The sequence below is a fragment of the Sinocyclocheilus anshuiensis genome, unplaced genomic scaffold, assembly GCF_001515605.1.
Source record: "Sinocyclocheilus anshuiensis isolate Anshui unplaced genomic scaffold, SAMN03320099.WGS_v1.1 scaffold11, whole genome shotgun sequence".
Lineage (NCBI taxonomy): Eukaryota > Metazoa > Chordata > Actinopteri > Cypriniformes > Cyprinidae > Sinocyclocheilus > Sinocyclocheilus anshuiensis.
The window spans coordinates 1,869,485-1,886,540 of NW_015551076.1; the positions used below are offsets into that span (position 1 = coordinate 1,869,485).

At 37.9% G+C, this 17,056-nt stretch overlaps 1 protein-coding gene across 1 annotated transcript in view; it reads right to left on the reverse strand.

The window, feature by feature from the left end:
* The window catches only part of LOC107662410 (corticotropin-releasing factor receptor 1-like), a 140,198-nt gene that overhangs the window by 18,415 nt on the left and 104,727 nt on the right, over window positions 1-17,056 (reverse strand). The window contains exons 7-11 of the mRNA XM_016452431.1: window positions 10,719-10,839; window positions 6,175-6,328; window positions 4,912-4,972; window positions 1,702-1,774; window positions 1,394-1,479 (exon numbers count right to left, since the gene is read on the reverse strand). Of these exons, the coding sequence (XP_016307917.1) occupies window positions 1,394-1,479; window positions 1,702-1,774; window positions 4,912-4,972; window positions 6,175-6,328; window positions 10,719-10,839 (495 nt within the window). The remainder of the gene's footprint in view (window positions 1-1,393; window positions 1,480-1,701; window positions 1,775-4,911; window positions 4,973-6,174; window positions 6,329-10,718; window positions 10,840-17,056) is intronic.

Sequence of the window (17,056 nt, forward strand, 5' to 3'; positions counted from 1 at the left end):
CACACACACACACACACACACACACACACACACACACACACACAGATACACACAAACACTCTCCTCTCTCTCCTCCAACTCTCATCCTCAGTATACATCAATCATCCAAACAATCATCCATCAATCCCTACCTCCCTTATTCATGCCACAATTTTGACACAGCACACTAACAGCTTATTAAAGTTCCAGAACTCAGAACAAACAGCAAGCACCTCTAAATTCAGCATCTCAATCCGCTCATCCTCTTCCATCTTTATGCTTCCCCTCAGGAAAGGCAAATCACAAATGAGATCTCTTTAAAGGTGAAGTGTGTAATGTTTTGGATGTTAAAATACATTCTTGTATCGCAGTTTAAAATGCAGAGACAGCTACAAGCAAGCCCATAAAGTAGGATGATTTGCCCATATAGTGTAAACACTGTGTTTTTATTAAAACCGCTGTTTGTCTGAGCATCCCATCACAGCATCATTAGCTTGCACAATAGTGTTATGCATTCCAGATTCATTTTATAGCTCTAAATGTTTACTGTATGCAGCTGTGGCCTTGCATCTACTATCCTTTTATAGCTGTTATTATTTCTCATAAGGAATTTTAGGATAAGTGTCTGGAAAATGATACCCCAGCTGGGCCCAGACAATCTGTTTCTTTACATCTTACAAAATTGACAAAAATTCTGGCTTTAAAAACTGTAAAATACTGTACCGTTCAAAAGTTTGGGCTCAGTATGATTTTTTAAAATAAATAAATAAATTATTGCTTTTATTCAGCAAGGATGCTAAGCAATTGACGGACATTTAAAGTGTTACAAAAGATTTCAGTTAAAATAAATGCTGTTCGTTTGAACTTTCTATTTACCAAATAATCCTGAAAAACATTAATCACTGTATCACTGTTTGCACAGTAGTATTAAGCAGCACAACTGTTTTTAACATTAATAAAAATAATAAATGTTTCCTGAGCACCAAATCAGCATATTAGTATGATTTTTGAAGGTTTATGTGACACTAAAGACTTGGAGTAATGATGCTGAAAATTCAGCTTTGCTTTAACAGGAATAAATTACATTTTGAAGTAAATTAAAATAGAAAACAGTAATTTTATAGTGTAATAATATGTCACATTACCACAATATTTCACAGTACTGTTTGTACTTTTTTTTTTTTTGGATCAAATAAATACAGCCTTGTTAAGCATAAAAACATTTTTAAAGTCATACTAACCTCAAACCTTTGCATGGTGTGTTAAGAGCTACTCATTTGGTAGCTAACATAGTCAAATTATCCAAAATGAAATGAAAACTCAGACTTTAGAGTGTTATGAATGGCAAGTCTCCTGGGCTAGCAAAAAAAAAACATTCCTCTGGGATCTGTCAGTGCTGAATAATCTGCCTCACCTGTACTGAATGGTCTCTGAGGTGGTGGAGGCCCTCAGTTTAGTCATCAGGATCCTCACAATGTTGAAGAGAAAAATGAAGTTAATCTAAAGATGGAGAGAGGAAGAGAGAAAGCACTCGATTTTGCACACTTGAATGCCAGATATGAATTATCAATATGAAATTACAAACATAAATCATGGAAAATGCAATAAGACTTGTGAAAGGGGAAGCGCCAAACAAATAAAAAATGCTAAATGACCTGCACACACCAAATCTCATGAAACATTTGTGTAATTGGGTACAGAATCCAAACTGTGCTGACTCACCAGCAGGACCAGGATCATGGGACCCTGATAAATATAATCAGTGTAAATGCCGGCCCGCTTCCCAAACCAGCACCTGCACAGACAGAATAAGATCACAAAGCACAGAAAACTATTATACAGTATATATAATATTTTGACCCCGTTTCTTCAGATACAGCGTGACTATATATCCGTGTAACAATATAAAGGGATTTTGAGATAATTATTTATTATTCTAGCACAATGATTAAACAAGCAAGTCTAGTAAAGTGATTAAAGAAGATCCACTGGAAAATATCTAAAAAGAAGCTTTTCTATATATATATACAAAAGAAACAAAGCAAGGAAGAGAAGGCAGCAAGTGTGTCCCTTGGGCAGATATGCACCAGATTTGTTAATCTTACAGTTTCAGTTGGGTACACGGCATAATCAAGACTGTCTCGGCTGAGTGTGTCAGTTTTACAGGAAGAGAGGAGCATGTGGTGTTTGGGGATACGTCTGAATAGCAAACTGCTGTCGTTTCTGGAGCTCAACCAAAGACATGCACAGGTTCATCCAGGTAAAACAAGCCTCATGTTTTAAAATGAGCATGTTTAAAAAATGCTTTTCCGGCGCCGTCTACAACAGTACTTAAATAGTTTATCACATGTTTAATATTTTCTTTGACCTCATGTATATATTTTTTATAATGTTTCAGGCAACCTGTCCATCCTGTCAACTGTCAATTGGTAAGGGATAGGCTAATTTGGCTAGCCTCTATTTAAAGGAGAGTTCACCCAGAAATGAAATTTCTGTCATCATTTACTCACTCACAAACCTGTATGAATTTCTTTCTTCTGTTGAGCAGAAAAGAAGGTATTTTAAAGAAACACTTGTTGGTCCCCAATGACTTCCACAGAATGAAAAGAATACTATGGAAGTCAATGGGGAGCAGAAACTGTTCAGTTACCCATATTCTTCAATAGATATTTTGTGTTCAGCGAAAGAAAGAAACTCATACAGGTTTGTGAGTGAGTAGATGATAACAGAATTATCATTTTTGGGTGAACTATCCCTTTAAGTGATAAATAAATTTTCAAGACACCCTAGCACCCACCTTGATGTACAGCCTTTGACATTAACAACATAATCCGTGTACTATTATATGGTTAGCTGCATTTTATTATTCGCATTTAGCATTGTTTGCTTGCTGTGCAGAACTGTGACCCATTTTTGGGTCAAATGCACCAGTCGAGTATCACTTCTCTCTATAGTGTAAAGCAGATGTAAGTGAGAAAGAGAATTAGAGCGGTGTTAAGGACTGTTAACAGAGACTCTTTAATTACTTCTGTGCAGGAAATGGAACTGTTTAGTTTGTTAGCACTTCAGAGCCTCCAATTAACAACTATTCACACACAAGAATAAAGTTCAAATTGGACAGTGTTACCTATTTCCTATTCACAGTCAATGGAGAATAAAAAAGTCCACTTTTATCCATCCATCCATCAATCATTAATCCATCCATTGATTCATCCATCAATCATCCACCCATCCATCAATCATCAATCAATCATTCATCCATCCATCATCAATCCATCCATCCGTCCATCAATCATTCATCAATCAATCATCCATCCATCCATCCATCCATCCCATCCATCAATCATCAATCCTTCCATCCGTCCATCAATCATTCATCAATCAATCATCAATCCATCCATTAATCATTCATCAATCAATCATCCATCCATTGATTCATCCATCAATCATCCATCAATCATCCATCAATCATCAATCCATCCATCCATCCATTGATTCATCCATCAATCATCCACCCATCCATCAATCATCAATCAATCATTCATCCATCCATCATCAATCCATCCATCCGTCCATCAATCATTCATCAATCAATCATCCATCCATTGATTCATCCATCAATCATCCATCCATCCATTGATTCATCCATCAATCATTCATCAATCATCCACCCATCCATCAATAATCAATCAATCCTCCATCCATCCATCCATCCATCCATCCATCCATCCATCCATCCATCATTCATTCATTAATTCATTAATTCATTCATTCATTCATTCATACATTCATTCATTCATCCATCCATCAATCATCAATCATCAATCCTTCCATCCGTCCATCAATCATTCATAAATCAATCATCCATCCATCCATTAATCATTCATCAATCAATCATCCATCCATTGATTCATCCATCAATCATCCATCAATCATCAATCCATCCATCCATCCATTGATTCATCCATCAATCATCCACCCATCCATCAATCATCAATCAATCATTCATCCATCCATCATCAATCCATCCATCCGTCCATCAATCATTCATCAATCAATCAATCATCCATCCATCCATCCATCCATCCATCCATCCATCCATCCATCAATCATCCATCCATCAATCATTTATCAATCAACCATCCATCCATCAATCATCCATCCATCCATCCATCCATCCATCCATCATCAATCATCAATCATCAATCATCAATTATCAATCATCAATCAATCATCCATTCATCCATCAATCATCAATCAATCATCAATCAATCATCAATCAATCCATCCATCCATCCATCCATCCATCCATCCATCCATCTATTCATGCAGAAGACAGTAAACATGCTGTTCTTGCTTTTTGTTTTATCTCCAACACTGGCTTTCTTATATTACAATAATATCATATTTCATGCACTTAAGCCCAAATGTCAAGCCTGGAAAATGAAGATTATATACCCTCTACCCCTACTTAATATGAATAAATTAACATTTCTTATTCATTGTTTGTTTGTAAAGTTTCCCATCTTGAGACTGAAGAAGCTAATGAGGGCTTTAGTAGAATATCTGCCCTAATCCGTCCTTTTAAAAGGTCCAATAAAGCGTGTGTTTGTTTATTTGTTTCTTTTTATACAGGAGATCTTGTACTGTATATATCATGTCTTGACTATTGAACTCTAGGATGTTTACATCAATTTCGTGAGTAGCAGGCGTTAATTAGCCTCACTCAGAGCGCAGAATGCTTCTCTGGCTTTATCGTGCATCGATTGTTTAATGACCAGAGTGAGGGTAGATGACAGAGATAATTGGAGTAAAACCTTTAATTGCTTTTATTGAGGTGAGGCAGCTTGTGTTTAGAGTAAAATACAGGAATTATACAGAGATAAATAAAGAAAGAAAATGGAAGAAAGCCTCAGCATGGGAGAAACTCACTTTTCATTGTCATAGTACAGCTTGCCAATGGCCCAAGCGACGATAATGGGGAATGGAATACCTGAGGAAAAAAGCAGAGCAAATTTCCACCCACTCTGATTAGTTTGAAAAATCAAAGACATTGTACAAACAGTATAATTGATACTATTAAGGAACTGTGTGATAAATCATCGGCAATGACTCATTTGCAATGCATTTTTAACGAGGAAAATCCAAGGCTTGTTTATTCGCATAATAATAATTTGCCTATGGTTCAGAAGAGAACCTGATCAAATTGCAGTCCTCATTAGTGTAATTATCAACTACTGTAACTGTGTCTCCTTTTCAAGTTATTAATTGACAGTAATTTAATCACTGCTGTACTTTAAAGGCAACATGAAATCAGAAATGACCTTATTTGCTTTCTCAGTTCTTGCGCTGTGTCCAAAAATGTTTGTCTGCTTCATTTTTAATCATAATTACTTTGTGTAAAATGGATTATGTACTGTGTGTCAGACTGACTTTAAACACATTTTAATAAACAATCTATGTCATTCTATGAAACAGGTGCTTTTCCCAGGTGAGTTCATATTTTTCCTTTTTAAACATTTTTTTTTTTTATTATATCAGGTTTATAATGTGTTTAAAGCAGGGCTGTCAAACAATTAATGACAATTAATTTAATGCAAAATAAAAGTTTTTGTTTATATAATATATGTCTGTGTACTGTATATAAAATATAAATAAAATATTTATATTTATAATTTTTTTTTTTAAATATTTATATATAATATAAATATAAACACATACATGTATGTGTCTATTTATATATACATAATTAATATACACAGTACACACACACACATACAGTAAATTATATAAACACAAAATTTTATTTTGCATGTGATTAATCATTAATCATGGGTTTGACAGCCCTAGTTTAAATTGTTAATACATTTCAATGTAAAAAATTATTATGTTAAAAATAAAAAAATAAATAAAATAAAATATTTTTGTTAATTTTTCTTAATGTGTTTAATAAATATTAAGGATATTTTAAGTTAGCATAAGCTATTCATAGATTTTTACACAGGCATAAGGGACAAAAACAAGTACTTGATGTGGAATAATTCTACATCAACAATGTGACATGTTCATCTTTAAATACATGTGACTGCACATGCCATAAGTCATACGTTATTTCAATATGCATGATCCAAAAACTGTATAATTCAGTTGGTGAATTATATCATAGTCCATCATAGTGCATCATGGGATACTTACACCAGCCTATACAAATGAACATCCATTTCCTCAGTTTGTCGGTGGAGTATGTCAGTACTATGGCTGTGTGCAGATAACAGCCCTCTCCAAACATCCAGAAGAAGTTGGTCACATGGAAATAATTATACGCTGCTGTGACCAGCCTGCACCAGATCTGAGAGTGATGAGAGAAAGAGAAATCCAGTTAGATGTTTAGAAACTGTCCTAAATTGTGCCTAAGGAGATCACCATGCCACTTCTTGTTAGCATTCTCTGTTTTAAAATGCTTTTATTTTAATAGCTTAAGGAAATGAAAGCTTGCGCATGTGTGTGTTTGCATGTGTGGAAGGGTTACTCTTTATGACTGAAGCAGAGTTCAAACACCAAGCAGGGGATAAAACCTTTTTACTCCAAGGGAAGGGACATTACAGATGGGTAGATTGGGATGGGGGAGTCTAAAACGAGGCCTCAGGATGGAGCAGATTTAGATTAAAGTATGATGAAAGCCAGTGGGTTATGGCTTCTCATGACCGGACTATCAGAAGAACAATACCTCTTAGGACATAATACAGATGGTCAGTGTCAAAATGAAAGTCTTATTTCTGAATGTGAAATCTTTAAGCTTTGGCAGATCAAAAGTAGTTTGATCGGATTTGAACAATTTCAAAGGCAGTTTTATAAGTTGTTTTTTTTTTAGTTAAGAAAACAGTGTAAACACTAGTGGTAATTTCCTCAATGAAGACTATGGTGAAAAATGTTCGTTGACAATCTTTTTTCCCATGACTAAAATGAGACGATGACGAGATGAAAATAAGGGCAATAAACAATAACTATGACTATACCAACATGCAATATCATTGATGATAAAATACGAGAAAGAAATGTATTTAAAAAAAATCAAAACTTAAAAAAAAATAAATAAAAATAAGACAAAAATATTGCAGGCTGTTGGACACGCCTCTACTATACCAGCTTTCATGTTTGCGGTTGCCACATATCAAGAGTTCAAATCCCCAAATCAGAGCTTTTACTTAATTTATGCAGTCTGGCAGTTTCAGTCTGTGTTCTGTCATGAGCCGCTTGTGCTACATGGATCTCAACTATATTGTTTGCGATTGTGGTTTCTGGAATAAATGTACTTACCCAACTGCTGTTGTTTTAATAGAGAAACATTATTGCAGTTTGGAATTACTGGAATTAGGAATTTTACTGTTTTTGTTTATTTGTTTGACCAGTTTTCATAATGTAGACAGAGAGAGTATATGTCTAAATTCTTGATATTCATTTACATAATAAATAGCTTATACTGAAATAATTTCCTTCATAAGAATCTTATTCAAACTGGATTTTTACATGAAAATTTCATAGATTTTGTTTTCATCTTATTGGTAGTAAATATTATAGGTGTATAAATTAAATAGTTCATATGAATAAATAGCAGTTTACACAATTAATAAACAATAATAAATAAATGCTGTTCTTTTGAACTTTCTATTAATCAAATAATCCTAAAAACAAATGTATCCACTAAATTTGTTTCCACAAAAATATCAAGCAAATAAAAGTGCTAAAACACAAAGCTGTAAAAGGAAGAATAAACAAATACATACATAAATACATTTACACAGCTGTTTTACAGTTACAGTAATAATATTCCACAATATTACTGTTTTCACTGTATTTTTGATTAAATATATTTATAAGAGATTTCTTTCAAAAAGAAAAAAAAAAATCACTGCCCCCAAACTTGTGAACGATAGTGTATATACTTCGAAAAAGGATAGATTGATGATTAAGAAATCATCTAACAGGCCAAAAAAACAAACACAAACAAAAACTCGAATGACAGAGATGTTAAAAAGACAGTATGACAGAACTGCAGCTGGATGGGAAAGCAGAGATGCTTCTGACATTTGCAAGAGACATCCACATCAGAGGAGCCCTCTATTTAATCCTGTTTAATCCCAGCCGCCGCTCCTTTGTTTTGGCCATATTTCATCACTGTGCCCTGTCAAGTTGTTGTCTCACGAGAAGATAAAAAATCTGTCACTCTCGGCAAAAGATTGAAGATTACAGCTGTGAGTTATGACTGAAGTGGGAATTCAAGGGTCACAGAAAGATTACACATTTTCAGACCTCAGAAAGCAAAATCTCAGGCTAACGCTTATCTCAGCCATATGGGCTTGAAAAACAAATGAAGGTTTATTGTTTCCCAGCATTAATCAGTGAGCTAATAGTCCATAGACCATTACATGTGTTCTGTGGTAACGATTTTGTTTCAACATGTGAAATAGTGGAGGGAAATGAAAAGCTTCTTCAGTCATAAAGTCCTCTGGCTCTCAGAAGTACTTCTGCAGAATTTTACAACTGTCTTCCATAATAGGCCCCCTGGTGTGACAGGAATTTAGGATCATGTAGAGATTATAAGCTTCTTTGGGATCTTTATTTTACAGTTACTTACTGAACAATGTCTTTCATTAACAGGCATTGCGTAAATTCTCCACAAAGTGACACTTTTCACAATAAATGTGTCATTTTGTGCTATAAATCTCAGCGAAAGAGCTGTTTGCTCTGACTTGTGAGCCGTTTCTAAACAGATGCATCTTGTATATACAGAAAAAAAAAACATAATGCAAAGCTCAACGTCGTTAAGCAAAGAGGATTGAGTCATGATGGTCTTTGTATAAACCAAGAGGCAACCGGGTTCACTTGCTTGAAATGTATTTGAAACGATTCAAAACAAGTGCATCAATGACATGGCGTATTTACACAATTTCCTTCACATTTAAACAGCCTCCGGCTCTCCATTCTGTCCAAGAATGCTCATTTTATTTCATCTAGACAGGTCGACGGAAGGCGCATTTGTCCACAAATCTTTTCTTGTCACTTTTAAACATCTCAAAGGAGCTTTCTTTGAATGGAAACTAGGTAAAATTAGGCCACTGCTGTCTACACAAAGACCTGGAGAAATGCTTAATAACCACTTTTGCCTTAAAACCCCTTGCAACTTTTTGCTTCCTATTTGAAGTTTCTCTCTAGGGGAGTTCAGAGGTAGAACTAATGTGTTGCCATGCAAAATCTTAGCATGAAGAGCCAATTAAGTCAGCCCTTGCATAAAATACAGATAAACAGGTACAAATTTTGCTTTGGCAAATACAAAAGATAAGTATCAAGGACAAACATGGTGCAATCAAACTCTGATACTTTCTGAAAAGCCATGTGCATCATAAAGTATACGAGGCTGAATTTGGATGTAGATGGAAAAGCCCCTTGGGACTGACATTGACGTGGCGGTAGATGAATTAATTGCTCGGCTCAGTTGATTAAGGAAGCACATAAATGTGGAGGGTAATTAATTCTTGGGGAAGCATAGCGGATGGTGACTCAGGGGCCGAGCTGTTTGCATTCCCACCCAAAACACCCACCAACACACATCTAGTGCCAACAACGCCATACACTCTGAGACTAGTTAGATTTCCATGTCTGTTAGAGAGCAGAAACAGAGACCCAGGTGTCAGGGGCAGGTTTTGAATGCAATTAAATGAATAGTTCACCCAAAAATGAAAAATTGCTGAAAATGTACCCTCAGACCATCCAAGATGTAGATGAGTTTTTTTTTTTTTCATTACAGATTTAGAGAAATTTAGCATTACATCACTTTATGTCCAATGGATCATCTGCAGTGAATGGGTGCCGTCAGAATGAGAGTCCAAACAGCTGATAAAAACATCACAATAATCCACAAGTAACAGACATGACTCCAGTCTATCAATCAACATACTGTGAAGTGAAAAGATACAAATCCATCATTAGGGTGTTTTAAATTTAAATCTTTGCTTCTGGCTAAAACACCAGTTCAAAAGTCATAACGCTTCCCCCCAGTGAAAAAGTCCATCCCCTGTTGTCCTCTCACCTCAAAATCCAACCGTATGCACTGTGTGAATCTGTTTTTCAGATCTGTGCATATTTCTCTCCTGTTTCAGACAAGATTACTTTTTCACTGGAGAAAGCATTATTATGGATTGTTGAGCTGGAAGGAACAGTTTGAAGTTAAAAATGCAACAAGTAATGGGTTTGTTTCTTACAAACATGCCGCTTCTTACTTCACATGACGTTAATTAATGGACTGGAGTTGTGTGGTTTACTTGTGGATTATTGTGAAGTTTTTATCAGCCGTCATTCTGACGGCACCCATTCACTGCAGAGGATCCATTAGTGAGCAAGTGATGTAATGCTAAATTTCTCCAAATCTGTTCAGATGAAGAAACAAACTCATCTACATCTTGGAAGGCCTGAGGGTGAGTAAATTTTCAGCAAATTTTCATTTCAAGTGAACTATTCCTTTAATAAACTTGTGTTTGTCCGCATGTGTGCCAACAGAATGAGAGAATAACACTAGGGTGAAGAGAGAGAAATAGTGAGAACGAACAATAGATGGAACAAAAAGGTGGGTGTGCACGTGTTGTGAGAAATAACAATGGATTATGTGTGCACTGCTTGTGTATTTTGAAAAGAAAAGTAATAGGAGAAGGAGAGAATATTTGTCTGCGTATGTGTTTACTCACCACATTGCTCTCGTGCACCTCTGGGTTCATAGTGAGCTGCACCACGAACCAGGTGGCATTTCGCAGGATAAATGCTGTAATCAGGTTCCAGTGGATGATATTTCTCAGACACCGGATACTCCTGAGAATGGAGGGGAAGGAAAGATGGAGGAGGCAAAAATTGGAAGGAAAGAAAGAGTTAAGATGTTAGATGAAAAACACTCTTCCTATCAAGGCTTTTTGTTGTCTTTTTCACAGGGTGTGAATGCATGCACAGCATGACTTCATGTTGTTTTATTGGTAGATCCATTGTGCTGTTGAGTTTTCTCAGCATACGGTCCCATCAGAGCACATTATGTTTATCTTTAAATGGCTCACCAACTGTGTGAAGCAGTTGCATCTTCAAGTAACGCACATTTCATATTCAGAACTCATATGTTATACACACAGGGTGTGTACTGATTAAAAATGTAGTCAAATTAATCAGATTATATGCCCTTTAATAAAAAAAACAACACATAAATGGACAGTTCACTCAAAAAAAAAAAAAAAAGAAGTGATATACTCACTCTCATGTCGTCTATATGATTTTCTATCTTCTGTGGAGCACAAAAGAAGATATTTTGAAGAATCTTGCAACCGAACTGTTTTGGTAACCTTTTTTAAAATCTTTTTTTATGTTCCACAGATCAAAGAATACAGATACAGGTAAAGCAATATAGGTTTGGTAAACTTTATGAACTGTCTTTCTTGGGTAAACTATCCTTTCAACAACCACCTCTTTGACAGTGAAAATGTGCTGCTTTCCAATCATCATTCTTTTGTTTGATTCATATCAGTTAGAATTTTGGTGTCAGGGTGAGAAGCAATGAAAAATGGTTTGGTACTTAAAACGATAATAAACATGGTGCCTAACAGGCTTTCTTTGTGTGTTTTATACTGTTGAAAATGTCACCAGTGCCTCAAGAGAAACATTTGGATCGGGCTGCCGCTTTGAAGAGCTACATTCCAACATTTCAGCATTTTACACCAGGTTTCCTGCTTCTGAAAGGCTTTAGAAGAAACTGCTCCAATATGCAACACACTAAACTGGCGGTCAGAATAGTGTCAATCTGAAGCAGGTCAAGAAGTTGAGGGCAAACTCAATGCACTATGCGTGAACTTGGCTTTCAGACTGACTGCCCAGATTTGTGTCATCAAGCGCTGAAAGGTTTTGCCCTAACAGCTGTACATAAACACAGTCAGAAAGGCTATTTACTGCACGCTATTCCTTGTCTTTATGTTGTATATTCTCATGTGTTCTAGTATATAAAACACCATCAAGATGCATTTCTCTGCAAGCTTCTATTTTTACCAACACATCTGCTTAAAAATTTTATAACTGGCTGTTTTGTTCTATGGCTGCCTTGCGACTGAGTGAGAATTGGTTATTGTATGACCTTTGTTTGGCCTCAGGACTGTTTATATGTGACATCTATCAGGGCGTCATGCTGCTATTTTTTAAAAGGGGACTTCAATGCCAGTCCAGGCTCAACTTTGCACCACTGGCAAGATAAAATAATAAAACAAGAAAAAAGAACAACCACGTCTTAATAGTTAAGGGTAAGATGTGTTAAGTTTTCATTAGCATGCAAGAAGCATGAACATTTTCAGAAATAAATGAATCAAAATCGCATCTGATTTTGACAGTCCGTGATCCTCATGAATTTTTATTCTTTCAAAGTGTGTTGTAAATGACCCTCTTCTTTTGCTTCTCTCTCTCTCTCGTTCTCTTAAGCTATGGCATAAATAACAGCAGTGCGACTCAAAGGCCAATTTGCCTGTGATATCAGCTTCAGGCTGGAGCCGGTATTTACGACTGACCAAAGACCAACAGTGACCTCCAAATCAAAGCAGTCATCATTATTAGATAAGCAGCAGAACTTCCCGGATCAGAAGAATAAAAGAATAACTTACAGAAGCATGAGTAAACTCTTAGGGCAGTTTCTCAGTGCCACAAACAAACACCAGCAGGGTCAAAAACCAACAGAACTGATTTAGCAGCCAAAAATGAGAAGAAAGCACCATTAAAGAACTCTATTTTGAGGAATGTAGATACTTCAGTCTCACTGCAGAGGACAGACGGGTTGGCACAGTCATCTCCATAATGATCCCATGAGACACATCTATAGATCATAAGGAAAATTGGCTGACGCTCTCCATGCATGTTTAAGGTTGAGTTATGCTAGATGAAATGCACCCTGAAACATGAGGTTTTATTTCTCATCTACGTCCCTGGAAATGTTAACCTGTTAAGGGTTATTAAGTGATGATGAACAGATACATGACACTCATTTTACATCCCTTATTTAACCCAGTTTCTCATATTTAATTGATTAGTTTAAGTTCCACTGGCTGCTGGACAGGAACATAATGTTGTCATACATGTTTATGCCCGTAAGAGCTGATTAATATCCATCCTTCACTCTCTCTATGCACCCCTGACCTCTTTTCCAATTAACTCTGACAGCTCAAAGGAAACAAACGTAAAACAGAGAGACAGAAAAAAGATGGAGGTTTTGTTGAATTGACCTCAAGCAATAAAATGTGCCAAACAATCACATTTCCTGTCAAATGACAATGAAACAGGACTATATGCTGTCATAGATTTAGATTTCTAAAAAAACAAAACAACAACAAAAAACCCCCTAACATTTACGCTCACCTCAGATCCACAAACACAAATCCCATAAACGCACAGTTAGCATTTGCCTCAGTTGTGCATTTATGTGTCATCTCAGCAGGAAGCTGCTAGTCTGGGGAAATTAATTTACTGCAGAGGATGCAAGGAAACAAATTATGACATTGCTCAGCACCAAAGCCTTTGTCTCTCTGCCTGTGCATCTCATTAGCAGATCAAACTTAAAGAGAAAACAACATCAGCATGAGAAACGTCCCAGGTTACGTATGTAACCATGGTTCCCCGAGGGAACGAGACGCTGCATCAGAAAACGCTAGGGGAACGCCTTCAGCGATACCAAGCTCTGAATCATATGTGTAATCAGTCGAATCGATGGGCGAGATGTCAGAGGCGGGTGACGTCATGACCAGGAAGCTTTAAAAGCACGTGAGGTGCAGCCGGCGCTAGCTTCTTAGGAGTGAAGCAAGCTCTAGTAGGGATGCCGGAAGTATGGCCTTGCGACGCAGCATCTCGTTCCCTTGGGGAGCCATGGTTACATACGTAACCTGGGACGTTCCCCTTCGGGAACTCCAGCTGCGTCGGAAAACACTAGGGGAACGAGATGTCCACGCCGCCAGACTTGCAAATCCCTGCCTAGTGTGGAAGAGCACAGCTATGGCAAGAGAACAGAGGGGCCTGGAGTGGCTCGCAAATCTAGGTCATAGAACCTGACGAACGTGAGGGGCGTAGACCATCCTACAGCGTTGCAGATGTCCTGCATAGGAACTGAACAGGACAGAAAGGCCTTGGAGGCCACCACACTTCTTGTTGAGTGAGCCTTGACCCCCAGTGGTGAGGGGAGATCAGAGGACTCATAAGGAGACCTTAGGGACACGCACCAGCCTGACCCGCTGCCGAGTACCCCTTGCCCACCAGTGCTGAAGTGGTTCGCAGTGACTTGGAGGGCAAGACCAGAGCCTTCAGAGACGATGCCGCGCCGGGTGACAGATAGCTCGCAAGCGTCTGCTCTACCCGGGGCATCGCTCTGTAATCTCATTCACTTTCTCAGCTGGAAGCTCCACCTCAGCTAATTATTTTGACTGTTTGTCAGATTGTACAGCAAGATCAAGGTACCGAAACCACATTTTGTTTGAGAATGGATATAAATAAACTTCCACCTATCAAAACTATCTGCGATAAACATGGTGGGGAGAAAGCCATCTGACATTTGCAGGATAGATGGATGGATTGTGAAAATGATGATGCAATTTTCCTGGTGACAGATGGGAAGGCGCGCCGTCTTCTGAATGGTAATCGCCAGCTTCAGAGATTTATGAAGAAGAGATGAGATGAGACTTGACGTTTAAACTCAAGTCATCACTGATGTTTATGAATGGCGCCTCTGGTTTATAATCGCAAATTAGAGTTTATCTGACTAAGCGCCAAATCTGCCGTCAAGCTTTCTCGTTTCGTAGCTTTTTCATCCAATTTGATCATTAACATTACAATTAGAGCTGTCAATGTAAAACATTAATTTAGTACAATTAATTATACAAAAAATTAAAGAAGCTACAAAGAAAATCCATTATATCAGCCTTAAAATGGGGGGAAATGGATTATGTTACATTTTATGGAAAGAAAATTAATCACATATTGACTTTTAAAGCCAATATTTGCAACAATATTTGAATGTCTATTAAATGCTTTACCCACCTGTCACAACAATGCTGTATTATTATTATGTCTTAGAAACTTTGTAGTATCTTAATTTTGAGACTGTTTCTAAACAAATATTGATATACACAATATGAACTGTGATTGATTTAAACAATAAATACGCATATCATGTGAATAATTCATTATTTTTTAATTAACTGAAAGCCCCTATTATTGTCACGGAAACGGGTGTGTGGAGGCAGGCAGAACGACGCGGACGACGAGGACGACAAGGATTCCAATAATGACATTTATTGTAGACACAACAAGGCAGGTTCAGGTAGGTGAGACACACACTCGGGGTAACATTAACAATAACCGACACTAAAGCTCTGACAGACAGGAACTAATATATGGTGGATAATTAGTGGCAGACAGGTGAGCACAATGAGGGTAATTAATGATTAGCTCAGGTTGCCATGGCGGAGCCGGGGAATCAGGAGCCCTCCATGGGCTTAACGGGGAAACAGGAGCCCTCCGTGGGCTTAACGGGGAAACAGGAGCCCTCCGTGGGCTTAACGGGGAAACAGGAGCCCTCCCTGGGCTGACATCGGAAACAGAGTAGCGCTTACGTGGTGCTGGCAGTGGAGGGTGCTCTGGAGGAGCAGGCACAGCAAAGTGCTTTCGAGGAGCTGGCACTGGAGGGTGCTCTGGAGGAGTCCACGGGGTGATGGTAGTTGGCCCCGAGCCAGAACAGCTGATTAAGGACGGCGTCCTCTAACGCCGTCACCGCTGCGAGCTTGCAGAACTCCCCGGCGTACTTGTAGAAGGGGAGATCCCGGCGGGATATGGTGAGGAAACGAGCAGCGATCTCCATGTTGTTGTTTTAGGTCGGCTATTCTGTCACGGAAACGGGTGTGTGGAGGCAGGCAGGACAACGAGGACAACAAGAATTCCACTACTCACTTTTAATATAGACACAACAAGGCAGGTACAGGTAGGTGACACACACACACACTCGGGGTAACATTCACAATAACCGACACTAAAGCTCTGACAGACAAGAACTAATATATGGTGGATAATTAGTGGCAGACAGGTGAGCACAATGAGGGTAATTAATGATAGTACGGGCTAAACCAACACAAGGGGAAGAAACCACAATAAACAGTCCACAGGGGCGTTACAATTATATTATGTAAACGACAAGCAAACAAAATTTTCTGTGCATGCCATTCAAAAACAGCCATAGCTACTGAAAGCACTGCGTTTTAGAGGTTTTTGCCACAAGTTTGTATTTGATTTAATTTCCCTCCTCAGTTAACTGACTGCAATAGCTTGTGTGATGGATGAATGTAGACAAACAATGGGAGCAGGTGACGATGACTTTTATCTTGAAGAAGGACGTCTGTGAGGCCAGTGTTGTCCTTGTGAAAACACAAGCTCTGGGCGTTTAGCAGCAGAGTATCTGCCGCTTATGCGGTTCCCTGACCTCGTTCACACAACACTCTGAGCAGCTGCCTCTGACATTACTTTCTCATTAGTTACGGATGGTACACCCACAAATCTGTACTGTACACACACACACACACACACACACACACACACACACACACACAAAATCAAACTGGCAGTGTAAATACACTATGATGGCAAGTGTTTGTGGGTAAATGTGGCTGCATGCAGATGTGGCTGTACTTTCTGTTAATTAAGTCCTGTTAACGTGGTGTATTGTCAGAGATGTTTCTCGTAGGATGGGATTTCCCACACACTGCCAACTAACAAATTTGTCTTTTACTGCATAACTCTCATTAATTTTACTCTCTGCAGTTTTCAGTTGCTTTATCTCACTTCAAAAGGAGAACTGATTAATGTTTTTCGAGTTTACAACATATATGTGTGTTTAAAAATATTGTTAAAAAAATGAAAAAAGGCATGCCATTAAAATGTGTTAATTTGTTAAAAAAACCCTGTAGTTTCTCACCCTCGTGTTGTTCTAAACCCATATGCTTTTTTTAATTAACACTGCTCTCCCACCCCCCAC